Raw genomic sequence first — 24,390 nt, 5'->3', positions numbered from 1 at the left:
AAACCTGACTAAACGGTTAAAAACGGTATTTCTTGGGGAAAGTTTGGTATTCAAAGGGTTAAAATGAAGGAAACTGAAAATAAAAGTTTACTAAGAAAGAAAAACACCAAAGAGATAATAATAAATCGTAAAGGAACAAGGATGGTTAAGGGTGGAGAAGATTGGCACGAATTACAAACGACGAACTTGACAATTTAGGCTAAACTTTTCAAGATGTGCAAACTGTGTCGTTGCTCCTTTGAGGTCGGGATTAATCTGGAACCCAGATCCGGCTTCCACCGCGTCAAACAGAGTGAGATCTGGGTACGAAATTAGGTCGCGATATTTTGAGTCAGTGTTTTGAGACCCACAAAAATTACTTTCAAAATGTATTAAACCTGAAAATAATAGTGTACTAAGGTAAACAAGAACCAAAAATGCAATAGTGAACGAAACCTCTACAAGGGTATTTAAAGCTTGGGGAAGATCACGACGGATTGCATTTGACAAACGTGAAACCGAAAATTAGGCTAATGTTTTCAAGATGCACAAACCATGATCTAGCTGTATAATATAGTAATAGTCTTCATCAGGTGGTGAGGTCGAGGTCAACTGTTTTTGCGTCACAATCGAGGCAAACGATTATACTTCATTGTTACTGTATTTCACCAGGAGGAACAACCCCAACTTTTTTTAGGACACGAACTACTATTATATGAAATGAACTGTATGGACTATTCTACTGAAAGCAAAATGGTGTAAAAATAGCGCAGAATAATGCAGGAATGTATAAATGACTGTAATTGGCGGAGAATAACTTAGACATGTTAGATAACGCATATCGATAAATCATCAGGACTTAGGTTTGTAAGAAAACGATATTTTCAGTTTTTGCAAGAAGTCTATTTATGAGCAGGTGATTGGTTAACACAGTGGGGCGACTGTAATTTAATTGCAGATACATGTACTACGCTATGAAATGACCTACACTTTCAAGCCTGTGTATTTTTTTTATACGGCAATACTTTTGAAAACAAAAAAAAAAAAAACAGGCAAATTACAAGTATCCATAAATACTGCTAAGTTGTATTTTTGTTAGTACACGTTACTACATTACGAATTTTCTCTGCTAGAATTCCTAGCTTTAGACAAGTATCAAAATGATGTCAATAAGCTTCAATATTCTGGTTAAAAATAGAAAGGTGTGAGAATTGATGCTTTCAAGTTCGGAAATTAAACTAACACTTTCTCTGCTGTTGTTGCGTGTTATTATCATCTCTTATGTATACAATGCACGCTTACGTATGAATGCGGTCGTCTTGCAGGAGACTAAGTGGAGGGGGGGTGCGGGAGGTATTAACACATGTTTTCCTAGGTCTCTTTAAAATTTCGCATTTTCTCCCTTGTCCTCCTTTAATAAATTACATTGTTGTATACCTTCCAACTGCTACACCTTATGTTCCCTTATACGTGAGTCTCGTGCCAACTCACACCTCTGCCGGACCAATTGCTCAGGTTGATGAGCTGAAAAGATCATGTAAACTTCAACCAATGAACGAAAATAAAATGTCCTGTAATTACGTTAGGCTACTCCCAATTGTACGATTTTGCAAAGGGAAAAAGGAAAAGTGCTAGCAACGGCGTTATTTTTGGCGAAGGCACATCTTGACAATAGGACTGGAAACGTTGAACTGTCTTTCGAAAACTTCGGAACGTCTTCGGAAATCCTTGGACGCCTTCGGATATGATCGGTTCGTCTTCGGAAATCCTGGCATTGTCAGGTTAGAAAATTGACGTCACTTTTTCATGCGTCTGTCTTGTTCTTGATGATCATGATGAATTTCGTCATAGCATTGTCAAAGTAGCTGTGGATCCACGAGGCGATAGCCGAGTGGATCCGCAGACTACTTTGACATGTTATGACGAAATTCATTGTCAATAACAGGACAGACGTATGAAAAACTGACGTCAATTTGTTTTTTACGATAACAGATTGTCAAATTGTTCGCTCTGGCTCGTTGACGCATCGCATAAATCATAAATTCATGTGTCTGTCCGCATATTGACGATGAAAATTAGCCAATGAGCGCGCGAGAATTTCTGCCGTTATCGTAAATATAAAACTCGCGCCTGAATCTCCTTAGCTTCCTTATTCTCCTCAATGTTATTCCCTTAAAGATCAAAACCCTGGGAGAGTCTTAATCCTGAGAAAAACTGTGCTAAAAAACGATAGATACGCTCGAAAATCTGGAAAATTTATCCACAAAACAATCGACTTGTTGGGTCTTGGCACAGGGCACACAATCGTGCTGAGTAGGAAGAGAGTAAATAAAGAAATGAAAAGAATGCCTGAATAGTTTACTATTGTCTCCTGTTGTCGTTTCTTACGCGACCTTACAGGAAAAACTGCTACTTACAAGTTCTGCGTAAACTCGTATCTAGGCCTTTTCACGCTCTACAATTTTTTTTTTTTGGTTTACATACCATAAATCCTCGAATTAGCGCCCCACCCCCCCTCGAATAAGCGCCCCTCCTATCGGCCAAATTTTAAAATAAGCGCCCCCCCCCTATTCTGTGGACGAGTGCTGACACAACGAAGGATGTCTAGTTTTCGTCGTGTAGTATTGAATTTGTACATTGTTTCAGTTTGTGAACACGTTGAACACGTTAAATACTAACGGTGCCGCGATTTAAACTTTAGGATCACCTTTTTATGTCAATAAACAGCTTATGTTGTTTACGCGCAGATGATGTATTAAAAAAATGATCATGTCAGGCCACCATTTGGGAAAAATTAAAAAAGCGTCCCCCTCGATTAAGCGCCCCCCTCGAATAAGCGCCCCCCATCTTCTCCTAAATTTGCAATAAGCGCCCCGGGCGCTAATTCGAAGATTTACGGTATAACAAATTTGTGCAGAGCGCGAAAAGGCCTACGTACGAGTTTAGCACTACAGTGTTAAGCAGGACTTGCAGGTAGCGGTTTTCCCTGTAAGGTCGCGTAAGAAATAACAACAGGAGACAAAGGTAAACTATTCATTCTTTTCATTCCTTTATTTACTCTCTTCCTACTAAGCAAGATTGTGTGCTCACTGTGGTCTTGGTGAGGATGGAAATGCAACGTGAGCGCGACACACAAAGGCGCGAAATTTGAGTGGGAAACTGCGGTAGCCGTTTTACATCTGTCATCACTCGCATTACCCTCGCATTGTATGACGGAGGTCAATGCTCTTCTATGTTTCTCTGGCCGCTTCACTGCTGAGACTTCTTCTGTTTATATCCAAATTGCAGTTCTGTTTTGTTGTTAAGTGATTCGAATTATCCTGGAAGGATTTTCTTCGAATCTTGCTATCGCGGAGGTGGTATTTTAATTCGCGAAGATGCGCTTTGCAGCGCTTAGTCTCTACGGCCTACGAATTTTGCCAGGGTCTTGGTCTTACCTCGATTTTCACGAGTCAAAAGACGAACGATGTTCACAGACATGCAAAAAACGGTAAGTTTTAGTCCCGATACTTCTACATGGCGAATGTTTTTAAACATTCATGGTGATATCAAATGCATTGTCGCCTCATGGTTGTAAACGAAGACGAAATTAGAAACACGAGACTCGTAGATTGACCCCGCGAAATGATCAGGACCTGGTGGAAACTGCAAGTCTACAACGAGGTAAAAAGAAACTCTTAAACTAACCTAGCCTACGTCGCAGCAAAACTCAACCGGTGATTGAGTTCGTCTACGACGCTTGTTTAAACAGCTTCCTTAGCAGGACATAATAAGCTAAAGCGGCGTCTTAAAACTTGCATGAATGGCGGCTTTGTCTAGGAAATGACTCGCGATATTCTTGATCAATGACGCCTGCTTAATTGCCATGCAGTTTTCGTTTGCTGGGGGTGGCTTCATAGGGTGATCCTGTATGGCGTTTCGTGTTATGTTTTGAATGCCGTTTTTGCATTCGTTCTTACACCCAGTCCTCTCAAACTTATTACATGTAACAAACAATGATTAAATAGTGTTTTATTATCATCTCTGTTAAAATTTTGGGTTTTAGTTTTGAATTATAGATGTCCAAACAAATGTGTTTTTTACTTTTTTGAGGGCTTTATTTGCGATTTTCTTGAATTTCCTTCGGTGAAATCTTCCAAAATTTTCACAGTACATGGCATCCTACGGGACACGAATTTTAAACACGAAAAAAGTAGGGTCTGTGCTGACAGTTTTTTCGATTTTTACGAATTTATGTCTTTTACCGCTGCGAAAAACTGGTCGGGTAGATTTCCCTGAAAGACGAGCTCCGATTAAAGAAAAATGTTTACTACCAGTCTGCCAAATTTTAGGGAATTTCACCGAAGGAAACGCGAGAAATTTCACTGTCAGTTTTGCTTTTTGTGTTCATGTTGACGTCATAAAATATCGAAAAACACTGACGTTTTCCTTTGAGCACGCCCAGAATACCAGAGCTAGCCTGCGAACAGGCTCCCGGTGAGCCCTGTACCACCCCGATCGCTTCGCTCTCCGAATTCTTCTGTTTCGCGATCGCCGAAATTTTTTCCGTCCGCGTCCTCACCGGGAGCCTGTTCGCAGGCTATACCAGAGCTTTCATCCTCAGCGCGGGTGCGATCTTGAAGTGCTTCGTAAACGGCTACCAAGTCTCAGCTTAATTTGGGATTGATAGCTCGTGTGTCACGCAAAACGTTTGCGAAGGAGACTGTGACTGCCAGACTTTTTGCCTTTCCCGATATGCGATGGAGGCTTTCCAGACGTTGTGACCGATCACGAGCGATCAGCCTTCTTAGCTGACCATTTTGTCACGTCCGCTGTTTGAATAGTTTTATGACTCGTGCCTAGCCTGTGTAACAGGCGCCCTTCCCGAAAGACGAAATCGCAGATCCGATTTTTTGCTTTCGAGGCCGGGGAGGCTGTGACGCAGACTGCCCAATGCCTTACTTCCATCCAGTGGTTAGGATTGCTGCGCAACCATCAAAATACAAGCGCGAGGGTCTTTATGGGAGAATATCGGCCCGCCCGATAATAAATTACAGGTTAGTTCAGAGGGCCCATAACTAAAATCAACCAATCACTCATTTATCAGATTGCTCCATCGCCGGTCTTATTTCTCTAAGTATGACCGGGTACTGCTCCGAATGATCCCGCACGATCACTCTTGAAGATTTTCTGGTAGTTTTATGGCTTTCGTTTCTAAAAGAACTTGTTTTCAATGAAAGATCCCGTTTCTTTTTCTTTCAACTCTCTTTCCCTTCTATTTTATTTAACATCAGGCGTGAGTATACGCCCAGTCGGCTCCAATCAGAATTGCCCAGTTGAAGTTTGCAATGTTTTTTCCAGTCCGCGATCGTGGCATTTTTTCTAAACATTTTCAGTCGTGTCATAAACCTCTTATTAACCAGGCTTGTCCAGGACCGTGATGGGAGAATATCGGCCCTCGATCTTTTTTGTACGGACCTCGTTGCAGTCGTTCCGTGTTATCGAGACCTCGCGGCCCGATATTCTCCCAGCACAGCCTCCGCGCTTGAATAATAAGATATATGTATTCTACTTAGCGTGATTGGCCAAGTCTGTCCACAGTCCCTCTATTTTTTCTTGAGCTCGTCAAGATCGCAAGCTTGGCAAAATATTAACCCGGCCTGTGTGATATCAACGAGCCAAAACGCAAGAGGGTGGAGAAAAATAAACGTCTGTGAAGAGACTTTGGTTTGTCCCTTCCAAAATTTGTGCATATGTAGATATAGAAAGCCGTTTCAACAGTTCAAGACAGCTGTGAGATTTCTGTAATTGTAGGCATATCTCAGTGTACGACGCTCGATCATTACAACCAGTCTACATTCACTCAGCACGACTCAAGATCTGTGGTGTGCAAAGTGGCACGCGCGTGGGGTCTTCACTGTTGTTAATCCTCTACCCATCGACCCACAACTCTTTTGAGGTAGAAGGCTTCGCACCTTTAAAGTGCACCTAACCCCAAAAATTTTTTTTCGCTAGAACGAATCTACTTATTATTTGAAATAGTTCTGCGAAAAATGTTTTGAATTCCGTTAAATCCTCGATTTTCTGTGCCACGACGAAATCTCGAAAATAGCTCCAAAACACCGCCATTTTGTTTCACGACCGAGTTTGAGGAGAATGGGTCCAGCGGCTCTTGTGACGTCTACCCAGGAAGGTTGGACATCTCATTTCCTCTCATTTCCTTCAGGATGGTGCAATACACATTCGAAAAGTGCGCAGAAACGCCTTCCAGAGGTGCTATCGGCTGTTGCAGCAATATTCCAGATTTAAAGAAAGATATACCGTACAATTTACTGACGATGATCGGCTAATGGTGCAATAAAGACGTAAACGATGGTTGATTTTGTCGAACCGAAACAAACGAACTGAATCTGTGAGAACCATTGAAGAACTCTCACTGGAATTTGTTCCGCAGACTTTCGAACGCTATTTTCATAAATTTTCTGCTTAAAGCTAACCAGCAATTTGTAGAAATACTACCTACAACCTATATCTTTCAATCCCGCCGTATTTATAACATAACCGGCAAAGTTGTGTGATCCGGTCATGATCAAGAAGCGTTACACTGATATGTAAATAGATCGCTAACCAACACTTATTTCTCTTTCGATTTAGATGAAAGTCGAAGATTAATCCTCTAGAATTACATGATAACAAAATTATTAGACTCACAGAGTTTTTCGAAGGTTTGGAAATCAGCAGTGCGACAAAGATTCTGTGCAATAGCGTCGAAAATATGACCGCGTAACATTATCTGCGGACCGCTTAGGGAACACATCCTTTTCGCTTGTCCGACGAATTTCACTGCAAACTTTGAGAACAATTTACATTGGTTATTTGGAGTTACGACTTAAAACGTGTGACAATGTGAAATCGGTAATTGTATGAAATGTTTCCTTCCGCCTTGCTTCCCGCAGCTTCAAAAATACAGGTCCAAACAATACGATTTTCAATCGATCGAAGCCAATGTTTTGGAGGTCATAAAGTCTCGAAAACTGCAACACGTACGTCGCTCTTATAAACATGAAGCATTCAACAGAAAGTAAAACATCAACTGGATTTAACAGAACAATCATACCTTGACAAAATACATTCTCGCTAAGGACAAATGTAAACGGACTATAAACACGAGTGGGAATCTTATGTTTAGTTGACGAAATTACCATCCAAAGCAGTCCTTGAGTTTACTTTCCTGCTTTTCGTTTGTCTGCTCCTCCACTTCGTATCTAGCTTTCCATTCCTAATATACAAGCAGCTCGTCGGCAAAGAAGTCTTCCCCTTCGTCGCTTGAAATATTGTAAATTACTCTCAAAGCTCTAAGCAGTGAGTTCACAGTTGTCGAACGTGCTCGATCGAAGTTTATTTCGGAGCCTTCCGAATCGAAACTTAACTCTGACTCCAGTGACGAAAAAGAAATGATTCTGAGACAAAACTTGGACGTTTTAGTCCCAAAATACATCGGAACGATTAGTTTTGCGTTCTATTTTCTCGAGCAAATACAGAGAGTTGACTGAGGCGCTATTGTGTTTGGTTCCTGGGTAGACGTCATCAGGCACCGCCGCCCCAGACTCCCTAAAACGCGGTCGTGAAACACTTAATCGCGACTTTGAAAGGGCATAGAAAATCGAGGATTCAACCAAATTAAAAAATTTCTTCGCCCAAATGCTTCAAATAAAGTCTAGATTTGTTTTAGCGGAAAAAAAAAAATTTGGGGTTAGGTGCACTTTAACTTTCTTTCAAATGTTCTTCCCCAGGTGACCTTTGGCATACCTTTTTTTAGCGTTGGTCTATCTTGGGGCAACCATCCCGCACCAATGCAGCGCTTAGCAGTGACGGCAGTAAGTCCGTTTCCATCCGTAGGACATGTCGTAATGTACCATCCCTACCATCTCTTTCACACAACAAGAATTACAGGATGTGAGCAGGTACTAACGCCATGTGTAATCTGTAATACTAGCAATGCAGGTGACTTTCTTACTTTTTGAAAAGATTATTGAGTCTATGATAGTGTAAACGAAAACACGTTTATGAACGAAGATAAGGAGCAATAAGAATATATTAACCCTCTCTGAAATTCATCTCTTTTTTGTTTCAGCTGGACGGATTTTGCGGTACACTGCTGAACACGCGTCAAGTCGGTCTGAGTAAACATACAGACGTTTCTTCGAGAGCGTTTTTCTTTCCTATGTTACAGCGGTGTCTGAGATCAGACCCGAAAACTCTCTCAACTCTCACGGGGTGAAATGAAAGCATGACCGGAGAGGTAAGTTTCTGCTCTGGCTTATATCACTGGGAATTCTACACTCAGAAACATTAGTAGGTGTAGTACAGTACATCAGGCATACAAGAAGGGTAATTTCATTAGCATTTATTAGAACTTTCACTGTCTGATTATGAAACATTTATGGCCACCTCGTTATCACTTGGTCTTGGTGAGGCCAAAATTCATATAAATTACGCCCCGTTGTAGCCTCTATCAATACGAGCACCTCTGTAATGCATACAATCGGGTCTGGTCCTTCTACCGGTGTCCGTATTAGGAAGGTTTCACTGCATATCATTTATAACACAAATCCAGCGCTAATTAAGTAAAATTTATTACATGACATCTGGATTTTTGGTTGTTCTTTTGAGATAAGGTAAACATTAGTTTGAATTTTTTAAAAACGCGGATGTAGAAATCATGTACCTTTTCTTGTCATAAAAAATATACATTTTGTTAGGAAATGTTTGTTGTTAGCTAAACACAAAACTACAGCACCGTGCAGCACGGAGTGCCCCTTGTTTATCAGTTTATACTGTCATGTGTCATCCTCTCTTAATAAAGTCGACTGATTGATTGATTGAGTTCGTAGCTCTGCTCCTAGTAAGCCATCTACAATGCAAAAATCTCATGCTTTACTAGAAGCACCAGGACCGCTGTTTGCTGTTAAAATGGCATGCAGATGTTTAATCAACTGTAGAACAATGGGCAGAAGAAGGGACCGTGGCTAAGGGCAGGTACAAACTGATTTACTCAACTAAGTGAGTGTTTTTCTATTCATCTTTGTCAGGTATACATATGAGCTTGTTCACACACTTGTCTTGTACCCCTACAAAGAGAACACTTCTTTTCAAGCCAGTCCAAGAAGTAAGAAGTAAGGAAGTAAGACTTTATTCTCCTTCTCTCTCGTCTTTAAGGTAAGCAAGCGGTTCTTGAAGCTTTATTGCAAACCTCCCGGTTCTTTTTCTGTTTAACCATCGTCTGTTTGCAGTCTTGTAACAACAATTTTGCGGAACACACGTAAGTGCAACTTTTCATTGCCCAAGTTCAGTCGTACCCTATCTCTAGTAAGAACAAAAAAGAAAGTTTAACTATGTTCTTTACACGATTATTAGGCTACTGTTAACACTTGGAAATCACCAATGAACGATGACAATTTTGTAAACGAATGCTATGCACCCTAGAAACATTCTTTCACTTTCGAGTTTGAAGGATAACTAGCTTAAAATGAAAAGCTCTCTGACTTTGTTCATGTTCTACAATTGTTAGTTGTTAATTCTGATTTTTCGAGCCCTCGATTTTTTAAAACTCCCGATTACGGTATTCGAAGCAACTAAATTGCGCCCTTGGCAAACAGTTAGCGGAAAATTATCCTCGATTTCTCTGTCCAACGTCCTGAGTTTTCTGGTAGCAGTTTCTGTTTCCATTGGACTACGTGGCTCGAAAAATATGGCTTATAATATACAATGTTCCTTTTTCTCACTAAGACCCTGAGATTTTGTGTTACATGCATTGAATTGTCATCCATCTTAAGGATAACTGCGGGGACTTGTCTTGTTTTCACTTACTTTTTATTATCTTTTGACAACATGGCCTGCATGAATCAGGAAAAGTGAGCCGATTTAATTAAGAGTCCAAGAAAAGATAGCCATGAATCTTTTAGGCTTGTCAATTAGTTCTAATTAAGTTATAACATGAAGGTGCGAGTTTAGAAGCAAAGTGCTACAGTGTGGCTGAAATCACAGCGACTCAATAAAGCGCTTACTTTTTTTATTTCTCTCTGTTTTAATAGTGCAACATTCGAGTAACAATAAGTCAAAAATCTACCGCTGCCAAGAACAGGTGAAAAACGTGGTGTTTTATTTTTGTACAATTGTTGCCTAGTTTTTGTTAAAAAGCAGGTATATCGCCATAAAAGTGTGTTGAAGGTGCTAAAAAAAGTCGCACCGAGAAATACCGCGGAGACATAATGAAAGACACCAAAAATGGCCACCTGAAAGTGGATGGATTCTGCGCAGTGGAAGCAAGTCGGCAGATGGACTTTGACAATTTCATGTGGGACAATAACGCACGTGGTACGTCAGTGTTCGCGTGCGCCTCTCAAGCCGCGGATTAAAACGGAAGACACATCCATAGCACTAATTGTTCAACATACTCTGACTTAAATTACAACCAATGATAGTAGAATCTAAATAATTAGCTTATAGGGATGGTTTATAATTTGTGCTTAAGTCTTAAGTTTTCTTTTTTCCTCGTTCCTCATTCTTCGTCACTCGTTGTCCGCGGTAAGAGAAATCTCATTTAGATTCATGGAAAACTAGACGGTTGATGTTATTTTTTCGCCAAATGAAATCTTAGTAAGTATTCGCCGAATTGAGTTAATTTATTGAGTAATCTGTTAATGTAACAAGTTTCATTGCTATGGCAGATGCAAAAGTCGTGTGGATTACAGTGTTGGAGCTCATTAACTTAAATATCAAACTGACTGGGTAAATCTCTACATGCTCGTTGCTTTCCTGGTTATTTTGCTCGACTCAAAACACGATTCTTTTTCATTTTCGGAAGACGCGACAACATAAGAAGAAGTTAACGGCACAGAAAAACAATTCGTTATTTTAGGGCTTTCACGATATAAGAGCTGTAAATATGAATTTCTCATTCATCGGTCTGCCTCGATATTGGAACTGATTGACAACAGAGCGTAGAGTAAGAAACGTTCAGAAAATATCTCAGCCACGTTGTTAAAAACACTACAATGGAAAAGCTGCACAAGAACGATATTGGAGTTATTTAATAGCCTCAATATTCATGTCTGCTCGTGCCCTTTTGTTTGGATTTCAGAACGATACTACTATTATTGACTTGCCATTGGACTCGAATCAATAACAATAGTCTTTTATTTCGCTTAAAACATGTGTATAACAGGTTCCGTGCTGCAGAAAGCGCACACACACGCGCGCCACCATATTTATCCCAATTACCATGATTATGCTGATAATCTCCATTAACCACTATGTTCAAGAGCGACTTTCCCTATCTAGACTGTTTGTCTTGGTGAGATGTCGAACAATTCCTTTTCTTCCCGTGTTACAGACTCTGCTTGGAACTTATTTAGGGAAACGCGCCAAAGGAATGCCCTCCGGGGCAAATTTCTCTTTTTCTCCTCCCGGGAAAGAAACAGGAAAAAAGCGGAAGAAATTGCTTGTATTGTGGTATCTTTTTGGTGCGTGGCCAGGCCGTTTTCTAACAATGAATCTCTGCCGGAAGAAATTATCATTTTCATGAAGAAATTGTGCCATCTGCAGAGTGTTTATCTTGTCGCAATTTTTCTTTTCGAGTTTCATTACGCTGATTTGTAAGACGAGTATACCATAACCCTGCGCTAAAGCTTTCATTCTCTTAAAACAGCTGCCAGACATCACTGTAGTTGCTTTAAGAACAGGAAAAAATAAAAAGACTTCTGAAGATATTGTCCTAGATATCTTAGAGCACTCGTTACATTGAACAATTGCTTTCCAATCTTTCAAAGAGAAATTAAAATTTGATGTCGTTTTATTACTATTTTTGAATGTTTAGGTTCGGATCGCTCTTTTGGCTCTCAAGGTCGTACTCGGTTTACTAAATTTGTCAATGTTAAATTGCTCGCGAAATCTTTTTGACGCTTATTCATTTTATAATGTGCGGCTTACGATATTTACCGGCAGAAAACCGACCAAGTTTCACGAAAATTCAGAAGTTGTCGCGGTTCGTGATTTCGTTCGTCAGATCTTTGGTAGACCGCATAAAAGCTTGCAATTATCTCCTCGAAGCAGTTTAACAAAGCCACGAAATTGTTTCTTATAACAAGCCTTTCGTGTCGTGTCGGTTATATCTAAACAAGTGTTTATATATCGCCCCAAGAATCCAAAATTATCTTTGAGCCTCTTTGTTCTCTTCAAAGAATGAGTTTTTCAACTAAGTAAATTAAACCATTTCATCGTGAATATTAGGCTATTTGTGGCACGTGGCTTGGTGTACAAGAGCCACTGTTATTTTGTAAACTATCAACACTCACTGTTTCTCTCAAAGAGGACTCAAACCTTCTGTTGCTAAACCGACCAAAGGCGTCGCGAGCGAAGACAAGATTTTCTCAAAGACATCTTTGTTCTTCTTTTGTTAGTTTCGTCGTAAGAGGAGCCGCGGTAATGAAAGCAGAATCAACAAATGAAATAATTTTACCGCCTTCCCGATGGCAGAATTTAGCGAGGAATAAATTCGGCAAACACTCTTAACTTTCGAAATTTAGCTGGCGAGTGAAATAGTTGTAATTCGTCTGAGCGGTGCCCTCCACTGAGCCAACTTTAAACAGCTTTGGTAATTACTCTAATTAACAATTTTGATTACGTCCCCGCCGTAAGATTCCTTTTGCGATGGAAATTGTCTCTGGCCATAAGTTTCGATATTGATGAACGGTCGTTTTAGCCAGTGACAAGTTGGAGAGATTTGAATTGTTTTTGACAGTCTAAACCAATAAACACGTTAATTTGGTTGATGAAAATAATTACGACTGTCAATTAGACTCCAAGGAAAAACCATTTCTCACAGCTCGCCTCTGCACCTGCGAGATTTGCAAGTGAAATAAGCCCTCATACAATGGCCAGGTTCAATTAGATATTGTTGGGTAGCCCTATCGCGTTCACCTTCACAAGACCGTCCACAATAGATATAGCGGTTTGTTCCAAAGGGACGTAGAAGAAAAAAAAACCTGATTCTCTTGAATGAATCGTCCATAGCGTTTGCAGGTTTCCTGTGATTCTTCGCGAGGGAAAGTGAGCGCGTTGTCGTAATTGGAAGGTTTGTGGAAAGAAGTTGCGAAAGGTTTCTTAATTTCCGGAATAGCTCGGGAAGTCCTAGGAAGGCCTGCTGGAAGCGCCGCGCTACCGCACACGCAAAAAAGGTGGGTAATGATTTTTTGGCGCTTGAAGAAAGCGTTTACAATGCAGTAGGGAGCTTTTGAGCCTGGCCAAAGCATGGCAAACAGTGGTTCAATCTGTCGGCTTGTTTTTCGTTAAATGAATGTAATTCGAATTTATGTGAACCATCATGAATCATTAATTGAATTTAGCGAAACAACGTAAAGCTTGACGTTCGACGTTTTCCCCTCGATCAGATGCAAATTTCGATTGAAGGCAACACGATCGTTTTGTTTTACACTAAATTCTACAGGAACGTTCCTCGCGTCCATCTTTTTAATAAAACAAACGGATCCTTAGAAAAAAGGTGGTGTTCAAGTCAAATCAAATTAGTGTTATCTGAAGAATTCTTAATAAATGAAACGTTTTCTGATTATTCACAATCGAAAAGATGATAGTATAAAGCTATTGCGAGAAATTCCTTTAGAAAAATTACCTCGTATAGTTAAAATAAAGCTAGGGAAGTCGGAAATCAAAGTTTTGTGGTAGTATGTGCAAATGAAATGAATCTGTTCTAAGGTTCCGTAGATATAGGGTGTTCTCAACAATCGGGATTTTATTTTTTCATTCAAACGCTTTTGCAGTGCTGTAATAATTACGCTTTTGAAAAAACTCCTCTTCTGAATGGTGCTTTTAAAAAAAAAACGAATTTGCCGTTCTTTTTTTTTTTTTCTTTGCCTGGTGCGTCCAAACAATTATCAATTTGATTTTAGACCGGCTTGGACCGTCGTGCCGACTCTGCTGTACGGTTGATTTAAGGTGTCGGCTAGGCTATGTTGTTATTCTTAACCTCGATGGTGGTTGTTTTCCAAAGCGTATCGTTTTTAATACTAAACCTAGACGCTCAGAATTGCGGGAAAACATGAAAAAGAGTGAGACAGAAATGCATAAAGACACCTATAGCATTGCTCGAAAACTGTCGAATTGTGTGGCGATAGATGTAGCAGGTTTGTTAGTGGCTAGGTGACTAGGCGCAGACCGATCCCACACCATCTGCAGCCCACAGACCGGACGCTCGATCGGCCAAAGCGATATGTGGCTCGACTCATTACACGTGTTAATCTAGCGTGAATTAGAGCAAATTAGTTCCATTTAAGGTTTAAATCTAAAGTGAATGAAGTTTAATTCTTGTTCGGCGTTTTGCTGGTGAAAAACAAGCTCGCTGTAGGATAATGTTTTGCATTTATTAAAATTTTCGTCTCAATACATCGCAGCTGCGTGCGATTTTGTGTTGATTTCGAACCTATTTTTCTGTTCTTCTTTAGCATTCTTTTCCACTGTCTAAAAGTCTATCTTTGGGCGGCTTGTCTTATATTATCACGCACACTATATAACTGAATTAACCCTACACAAAGGGTCTTTACAAAAGTTGCAGATAAGCTATGTTCCGCTAAGTGCATTTATTTAAAAGGTGCCGGGATTGTGCAGGTGAATAATTTCTTTCTTTTAACTTCAACCATTCGCTCTGGCTAGGTTCGAGAGCTTGAAAGTGCTTTCTGGCACTTGACAATGCCGTAAATGTTTAAATTACAACATTTGCCGCACTTTATGCAGAATAAACAGTTTATGGAATGACAGTGTCGCTCTTTTGAAGCCGTTTACTTAGTCTGAAATAAGTAGCTGTGTCTTTTTACCATTAAAGCACGTGTTTTCTGTTTTCTGCTGTGTGCCAAACCATTAAGCACTACTATTGCAATACCACTAAGCCAGAGTTGTTGCTTTAAACAAAATACTCAATAGTATAAACCTTGGGTGAGTGAATACATAATATTTGTCTCTACCCTATCGCGAGCGCGTGGGACAAAGCACTACTCCTAATTTTGTAATCTTATTATCGTAATCTTTTTCATGGCAGTGATCTAAGTGACTATTGCTTAATTTGCGGTGTATGTATTTATGACTGCTTCTGTGAATTTAATTGGAAACACGATTTTCTGACACGAAATTTGAATTTTAAAGAAGATGAACATTTTCTTGAAACGAGTGTTAGTTTGTGTGTTGCGCGTATGGTATTTTTAGCCAGTGCCATTCTGGAAGAGTCCTGCCGTTTGTGGGGTCCTTGTGAGAATAGAAACGGATCACTCTTTTTATTTTTTCTACTTCTCGCTCGAGGCTGAAGATCAAAATTGATGGAGTGCCGCGGAGCGTTTGTCAGTTCGAGTCTAAATTACATCAAAGATGAAGTATTTTTACATTCATTCATGTCACTTTGTCTCGCGCCTTTACTGATAAAGATGTTTCTTTCTAATACATTTGTCTCATTTACTCTTTTTAAATGCTGTGTTAAAGAACGACGAAGTAGCTGGGCTCGAGTTTAATGACAGTACGCTGAAAAAAGCATTTTCACCGTTGGACAATATAACACAAAAAGTTTTTTTACTTCCTTTTGCGATGTGTTGTCAGAACTCGTTCTACGTTGAGTTTTTAACATCCGGTAACATAAATAGACATTCAGTTCCATTTGGCTTGTCTGAGAGATAAAACTTGCAAATGGAACGACCGTTTTCGCGGATAAATTACGAATTACCGACAACAATAAGTAGGGAAAGAAAGGACAAAGAAAACACTGAAACTTAAAGCGAACAAACATAACATAATGCTGTGAGACTTGCGGCTGTCATTATATTCAGGGTAACTGAGAATCAGACGTTTATAAAGACTTGCCAGCCTAATTGAACTGGAGCTTGTCAATAAAATCCTTAAGTGCTCACGTTACCCGAGATGAAACAGAGGTCTGTAGTAAAGCTTTTAACACTGACGCAGACAAGCATGTTTATTAAAATGAATGCACATGGTTGCGCATCTTATTTGCGCACCAAAGAGGAGCACGTTGAGCGCAAAGTGAAATTCACCGGTGCTCACTGGTTGCAATTTTCACCCCCTGTTGATTCATTTTAGAGCAAATCACCGTGTGGAACATTTTGACATAGTAACAGCATAATCAGTTACAGGTACGTTTGTAATACATTGGACGCTCACCAGGTGACTTTTCGATGCCGAATTTAATGAATACTCTCATCGCAAGAAATAACATCGTTCGCTTTGGATTGCTAAATTATAAGAAACAATATTTGGGGTTGTCTGCAGTTTATCTCACCGCACAGGTGTCAAAATCTTTAAGGCGTATTATATGAAAAAAGAAAAACTTGGAATATTCAAAGTAACAGCAAGGATCAAAATGTGACATTTCCCCTTAGTTACAAGCTATTTATCATGTTTTCATTGTAAGGTAAACTTTCTTGTAATGTCCATTTGGCGACAGTGTGGTTTCGATCTTAGGGGCTGTTTGTTAACGCTTAAACTGTTTGCTTTCCCTTACGTTTTATGTACCATTTACAACAGCAGAATGCAGCGCAGTGACCCCTCCGGAAATCTTCAGTTTCCTTGAAATTTTACAACCCTTGTTGTCCGTAGGAAAACAGCAAGTGCTGTTCTCTTCCATCGCGTGTACTTTAAGGGGGTACATTGTGTTTATTTTGTTAAGTGAAAATTTGTTTATAGTGTTATCCCTGTGTAAGTGAGTTTTGCTTTTAAGTACGGCCTTCGCTTCTTGCCCAGTCCGTGCATGTGTTCAAGGAGCTATTTCAGTCACGATATATGCAGTCTTGGTTTTGCAGTGTATAAATGTACCCTCAGCCAAAGCAATGCTCAAAATAATACATTATGAGAGTGGAAAAACACCATCAGGTTAAGAACAACCAAAGGAGCAAGAACAGAGGTAGCGAGCGAACAAATTCAAAATTAAGACTCAATGTTTCAAGATGCATCATTCTTGACATAAAAGGTTAATCGAATTTACCAGGCCATTGCGCAGCTCATTCCGGTTTGGGAACGATCGGAAGTATTGCTCTCTCTGCTAGATGAGATTCTAGTCCTTCCCAGGCTTCCCGCATTTTGTTGAGTTGTTTTAGAGAATTTTCTGATGGCCATAATTTGTATCCACTGGTGGAGTAAAGAGTCTTAGTCATCAAGAACAGAAAACACAATGATCTCAACAAGCCCTGGAACTATTAAGCGGTCACTCTCAAGAAATAGTCAGGTGACCGCTTAATTGAGGTTGACCGTTTAAAAAAAGGTGATCAAAATTTAGCGCGTCGTGGGGCAAAAATTGAAAAAGAGAACAAAGTAAGCACGCAATATACATTTACTGTTCGTAACAACCTTAACACGAAATATAAGTGGTCACATGCTCTAAGGAGTTCACGCATCAACTAACAGACAGCGTTGACAGTTTTTGCATCTCATTAAACGTCAAGTGAAAAGATCATTTATGGTCGTCTGTGGTTTTGTGTTATTTAACTTAATTTGGTTAAGCACTGTCTTCGTTTAGCGGCAGGAAAAGTTCCTCGCGACCACAGAACTGTGCTCTGCCTCCGGTTGACCACCTAATGTAACAAGGTGACCGTTCAACAGAGGTGAATTACAATAAAATTAGCCAAAACGGTGACCGCATATAATAGAGGTGACCGCTTAATGGAGGTTAAATATACAGTAAATATGTAAATTTTAGGAACTTGAATTGTGACCTCTTACTACAGGGTGGCCGTTTAACAGAGGGCCGCTTAATTGAGGTTTGACGGTAGAAGCTATCGAGTCTAACCGCACTTAGTGTTAGAACCTAAATCCCAGTTTTAGCTACTGGTCTGCTGTACGAGAAACAAATTTATCTACAGTCACAGTCAAAAAAGGCAACAAAAAAAGGCGCTTAGAGTATGCTAAATCGCATAAGAAACCTAAAATGATGTAAATATCGGGTACCAAGCCGTAGGCGTGTTTATGTTGGCAAAGACTTTTGAGAAGGCTTATGACTGGATGGGCTTGTAAATATATGAAGGGAAAGTAGAAGAAGGAAATAATAGTCGATGTGGCGAAAATTCAAATCAGAATTGAAGTGTTCTCAATCGTAAAAAGGAATTGCGTGGTCAAAAATAACATCACAGATCTGTGAATTATGCCGAGACAAGTAGAACACAACTGACAACTTCATAACTGTGACAACTCAACGACTACAACTATGTAGAATTCAATGTTATCTGTCTTGTCAGGAGGGTTCTTACATGCGATGGAGGGGGGTCATTACAAATAGAATACATCAATATTATCAAGTTATCACTGGTATAGAGGACGGACTTATAACTTCCTGAATTTTATGTTAGACTAACTGAATTAGTGCGAGCTGAGGGCTGCGGTCAGTCTCGCAGCAGTTAGCTGCAAGTCGTAAGCAAGGTTTTCTTTAAGTTGGCATGACCTTTTAAGATCAGATTAAAATCTGTGTCCATGAAGGAAAAGTTTTTTTTATGTCACATCTACTTTCCTCGATATGTATCCGAACAATTGCTCTTGGGATTGTCATTTCGCCCACGGAACTCAAGATAAAGACCGTACCTGTGTGTGGGTTACCTGGCATTGTCCCAGAGTGGGAGCTTAGCTAAATAGAATGACACGTAAATCAACATCACCACTGTCAGGTAGTCCTCATGTGTGTGATTTGCCTTTAGTGCGGAATTCACTAAGCGGCGCACAGAAACCTGAAATTTCTTCTGATTAAGTTGGGATCTTGACTTTGTTCAAAGACGTGATTTAGCTTTGTAAGGCCACTACTGTTAGATGAGCCTTCTAACACCATGATTCCTAAGTGCTTGAACTCGACTAAGCATGGTTATTTTTCCCGAAGCACTCAGTTTGGGATCATGGTGTTTGAAGAGAAGTCTTACGTTGGCCCAGGTTCGCCCTTTATATCTAGTCCGTAAAGCTGGTACATAATTTTATTTCATGAGTACTTAGTCCTTAGGAGAGACAGCAGGACTTATTACAGTGTACAAGTTGGAGGTTTGCGCGCGAAGAATGTGCGAGCGAGGAAGGTGACGTGCGTGTACTGAGAAAGTCCGACTTTATACTCGCGGAAGGGAAAAGAAGATACTTATGTCATTTTTCTTTTCGTTTGTTCACAGCTCATGAAAAGCCGTTTCTTCTTCTCCATTGGAGCGCAGTATCCTGTGGGTCGGTGATTCTGTAGGATTAGGCTGCTGGTTTTTGTCGTCTGACGCAGGTTTGTACAAACTGGTGGTGTTTTTGCTCGTTGATTTATGAAATGTTATTCCGCGAAAGAGGTCGCTGATCATATCAAATTTGGCGCTTAGGAACTGTGGGATCAGGTTTGTTATTCGAACGTTACACGGACACGACTTAGGGAGAGAGCAGTACATATGTGTTAGTCGCGTTTGTTGCTGGTTCAGTTCTCTAATCTGCTTGGAGAGTTTTATTCTGTTTTCACCTTTAAATTCCAAGAGCTACAGGCTTACAAGTGAGTTGTGCCAGAGACTGTTTAGTACAACCCTCGTTAGAAACGTTTTCTGGCGTTGTGACAAGTTTTGTTCTTAAGTATTTTAATCTTCACAGATATCCTTAATCCGCTTCTTTTTTTCTTGCGTTGTTGTTCCTTTTCAAATCACCGCACAATAATGAAGGATACAATTCTGTTTGTGCTCTTCAGTACAGATCTTTGAGTGAGCTTATAACTGGAAGTGCGATTTTAGTCCAGGGAGTGGGGACTTTAAAATAACATTCAAACACTTTTCATGAGAATGACATTAGAGAGTCAGACAAGTCAGTGTCAGTAGGAACAAGAAAAGTAAAAGTATCATAACAGTATATTGTTTACTCATCCGTGTTGATAGGAGAGAAGAGGGAGTTTACCGAAATATTTCTTTTCTGACAATACAGGATCGATGTTGCTGTTTGAAACGGTTACTAAGAACAGAAGTTGTTCGGTGTTCTTCTGCCTTCATCTCATGGGACCGGGGGGGGACGGGACACCTCAGCAAATTTCGGATAGGTGTGTTTCTTAAACCCTGACCCTACTTAGGGATGAAGCAAACGCAAATTTATGCTCCACTTATGGCACAAACCCGAAAAATGACACCCTGTTCCAGGGAAAAACAAAAACTAAGGATGACGCCACCGGTTCAACTTTATTTAATTCCCATAACACTGGAGGTTTACGAATACGAATCTTTCGTTTTAATAGCTGGGGATTTACGCACTGCAGTTTTAGCTGATACAGTTTTTAGGTAACCTATTTAAGTATTACACCTGGAACACAACTCCAACAGGGGCAAAAATGATACCCTATTTAAGAATCGAGAGCCTCAAAAACCCTACACTGTCCCGCGGCACATACTTATATGGCTCATCTATGGGAGCACCCCCCGGCTTCATCTCCTCTCGCCAGTAACACACCACCAGGTTCAGCCTAAGCCTTTTACTGGTGGCCTTCTGATGAAAGAAAAAAACATTCTGTGTTGCATTGTGATTGCTCAATATTCCTCGTGTCAATGAATTCAATTGTAATGAGTAACGAGTAATGACTATTTTCTTACAGATAATTAATGTTGGCAAAACAAACAGCCGCAGGAGATAAAATGTCCGATTTTCCCAAGGTCGTAGGCAAACTTCTTTAATTATTTACTGCATGTCAGTGGAGACAAGTTGTTTTTATCGTCTTTTTGTGCCTAGACTGCAAGTATTTCCTTTTGTACCTCATGGTTTGTCGAAAGAGAGGTGCGAAACGTGAACATGACCGAGCGTGAATAGGAGCTTTCTTTCACAGCTTATGAACAGGAAGTGCAAAGTTATACATTATTGCTGGCTGTGAAGGATGCCTGTAAACACGCCATCTTTCGATATCACGGCGATCCACAATGGTAGACAAATATTTATAATTAAGATAACAGTTATTGCAAAATGTTTCTTTTGTGTCTGCTGGCTGATTAGGTTGTCACTTAACTTCAATTTCCTTACCATTACCCGACAAGAACGTCTGCTCTTGTTCCTCTAAATGGGATGTTAATCCACCGCAGATTGCCCCAAGCTTTCTGTCAGGTTGCCCGAATAATTTACCGGTGCCCATTTTTGCACCTGAATGGAGAGAAGCACTGAGAAGATATCTTCCCCAAGGGCATATCTAGACTCTGGCCCAGGCCTCCGGATGTGGAGCCCTTAAGTCATTGCCATTTAGATAACGGTAAACCAACCCTTACCACCTAAGTCTCCTGGGGCTTTTTAACGTTTCATGTGTCAATTTTTATGATCCGAGACACAGATGTTTTAAAAGTTTGGAGAAAAGGACTTAAGACTGCTCTTGCGGCAAAAAATGAAAAAAAAAAAAAAAAAAAAAAAAAACATCGTGACGTTTGACAGGTGAAAAAAGCAAACCAGTTTATAAAGTGTTTACATAGAATGTTCCTTGAACGCAAAGCTGGTCAGATTCCAGCTTGTGTTTGTTATTATTTCGTTGACAATGGCAGGAGAGACAATATGTAGTGATATGGGCCAAGTCCATTCTATTGTACCGTGCGGTGCTTGAATCAACATATCTTCTCACAGGTGTTTCTATCCTGGGCGTTCATGAAATATTAACTCCTTGCGTAATAAAACAATATTTTTGAATCCAATGCCAAGTTTCTCACACACTTCGTATAAACGTGTTACAATGTAACAAGGAGCTTTCTTCGGAGCCCAATGGAAACTTTGCAGCTTACAATTAATGGTGAGATACCGTCAGTTGAACTAGATTGCTTCACGTGTTATCACATAAGCTTGTTGGCATCAACCAGCAGAGTTTTGATTCCACTTTCTCCGGGAATGTTTCTTTTTCCGCGGCATCATTTGCAATTGAATATGGACTCCTTTATGTAAAGCAAGGCTTAACAAGCCTGGATTTGCTACGTATGAAGCGTTGGTGAACTCGTAATTCCCCTGCGTATGTCAGTAAAGAGTCCGCACCAGCTCGGATAGCGATTCATGTCAAACGTGGACGCATTGTCTCCTTGCTTTGCTACAGTATGACTATAGAGATTGTGGAGTGTTATGATAGCACAACCCTGACTTACTCCCACGCAGTATTTATTCGTCGAGTATATTCCAAGATATAATGCAGTCTTATTATGTCTAGTACATAATGTGTTTGTTTTACGTTTCTCCGTTACACGAGGTGTCCGTGTTCTTTTGCTTTCTGTTGTTCACTTTTACCGGTACGACATGCCGAGAAAATTCGCATCTCTAAACTACGCAGTATGTTCTGACAGAGTGAAATATTTGCTCTTTTTCCCCCGTAGTTTGAGTTGATATCTGCTTCGTAAAGATGCTTCCAAGATGTTTAACAAGGAAGAGGGCATTTGTTTTGGTTGGCAGTCTTTTTCTTGTAACAGGTGAGTGTGTTGCAATTTTTTGTCAAATACCGATAGTACTGTAGCGATAGCAAAGTAAAAGTAAGAAGCCGTTTGCCTTTTATTCCATCGTGAATCTCATAATCTGTCAACAGGAAGCAAAAGGTACTAAGTAAAGGTCTAGGTGGTTTGCCAGTTAGTTTCTCCCGTGTTTCAGGGATGTGTTGTTAGTCTTGGAATGTGCAAATCCTGCTTAGTAACAGTCTACTTACTAGAATGTGTCACCAGCCTCCGAAAACAATCTGTTCTCCGTCAGTTTTTGTCCTTTTCTTCTATAACCTCCGGACCAGACAATTATACAGGCATAAAAACTTAAAACTTAGCAGTTATTGGCCGGAGAAATGATAGAAGTATTGCATAAGTGTTACGAAGTAGCGAGATAATACCTCCAAATTATATCAAGCTCCCGATGTTCCTTTTTTATTCCAGTGGAGTGCAGTACACGACTCCAAGAAACTGTCTAACGTTTAGATCGAGCATCCACTTTTAAACTGACAGATTTCGCTCGACTGAAAGGTCGGGGTTTTGACACTAAGTGTTGTTGTTTTTAGTCAAAACTGTGACATGGATACGCCACTTTCCTCATTGATCTCCCGCTTGTTGGCAACACACAAAAAACACTTTTGTTTTGTTGTTCTTTTTACTATACTTCAGTTACAATCAGTGATCGTAAGTGTGGAAGAATTCGTAAACAGTAGCGGGCAAACCTTCCCATGCTAGCTTTTTCCTCTCAGTGCATTACTGTATAGGAATTATACCCTTGCTGGTAGTAAGCCTAGAACGGGGAATAACCTCGTGGCTGCAAGATACCTGGTGGTTCTATAGACTATCAACACGTGCTGGAATATTTTCATGTTTCTTGGCGTTAACACAAAGCCCCGCAAAATTAGACTGTTTTCTCAAAAACTGAAAAATAACATACCAAGCAGTGGTATTCGTGTTCTAGCTCCGCAAACTCGGGTTCTACAGCTTGAAAAGTGTGCTTTTGGTCAACATTGTTGCTCTTAAGAACGCATTTTCCTATGTTCTTTTGCCCCAGTAACTGCACGCATTTTAATAACAATCAGCTGCAAGGAGAAAAATAAGGAAATAAACCAAGTTCTACACTTAAGATGAAACCTCACTCTTGCATGGTAAATTTTATCGACACTGTTCTAGCCGACCGTTTTGCAATTAAAAGATGTCATGTTCAGGAATGACCAAACTCTAATTATGATGTTTAAACAAATTAGCACAGCGTAACAATAACTCATTAATTATTCAGATGCTTCGCCGACTTTTGGGCGACAGGAGAACTATGACTCAGACTTTTGAGTTAACGTTGGCCAACTTATACAGGTGTTATCTGTCACCACTTTTCTACTAACAAGTTTTGTTTTCGTCGCTTTGTCACAACGTCTGCCGGAGTTAATAAGTGCTGACTTCATTCACAATCACAGAAGTTAACATGTAGTTTCCCACATATAGCGGAGTGCGTTTGGGTGTTGTAGCATTAATTATACACCCTATATTTGTTCGAAGGCTTTTTAAAGAAGCTAGAAATAAAACGCTCAGGGTTAAAAGAAGACATTTAAGTCCTGTTAAAATCGTTCAACTTCCATTTCTAACCTCACAGTTTTCTTTACTCTTAAATTGTTTACAACCTCGTGCAACAAATGCGTGTTATGTTATCAAGACCTTCACTGTTATCAACATGGCAGCTCTCCAAGGCTCGATAACCCTACGGTTCTTGTTTACTTTCTGCGAATTTCTGGCACAGAAGAATATTTCAGTCAAGTTAAGTAAATATCGGTTTCGCGGAAGGACCTTTTGCTATCGGCCTTATCAGATATGTCTTTTCCTTGTTCGATCACGATGGCAATTAGATGCCACTTTAAATTAGTGCGAGGTGCTGTGCCTGTGATATTATTTTGTCAAGAAACGTCAATTGAATGAACTAACGTTATTTTCA

General features: G+C 40.0%; 1 protein-coding gene across 8 annotated transcripts in view; it reads left to right on the top strand.

The window, feature by feature from the left end:
* Positions 1-9,315: 9,315 nt before the first annotated feature.
* The window catches only part of LOC145484201 (uncharacterized), a 44,837-nt gene continuing 29,762 nt past the window's right edge, over positions 9,316-24,390 (top strand). The window contains exons 1-3 of one of the 8 annotated variants that reach the window (XM_081462832.1): positions 13,121-13,196; positions 19,164-19,261; positions 22,329-22,421. In XM_081462832.1, coding sequence (XP_081318958.1) covers positions 22,355-22,421 — 67 coding nt within the window. In that variant the 5' untranslated portion in view covers positions 13,121-13,196; positions 19,164-19,261; positions 22,329-22,354. Of the gene's footprint in view, positions 10,336-13,120; positions 13,197-18,019; positions 19,074-19,163; positions 22,422-24,390 lie in introns of those variants that run through there. The other 7 variants (XM_081462833.1, XM_081462835.1, XM_081462834.1 and 4 more) reach the window with 7 other exon arrangements.

This window comes from Orbicella franksi, chromosome 4, assembly GCF_964199315.1.
Source record: "Orbicella franksi chromosome 4, jaOrbFran1.1, whole genome shotgun sequence".
NCBI classification, from domain to species: Eukaryota; Metazoa; Cnidaria; class Anthozoa; order Scleractinia; family Merulinidae; genus Orbicella; species Orbicella franksi.
This window is presented reverse-complemented; position numbering and strand designations above follow the sequence as displayed.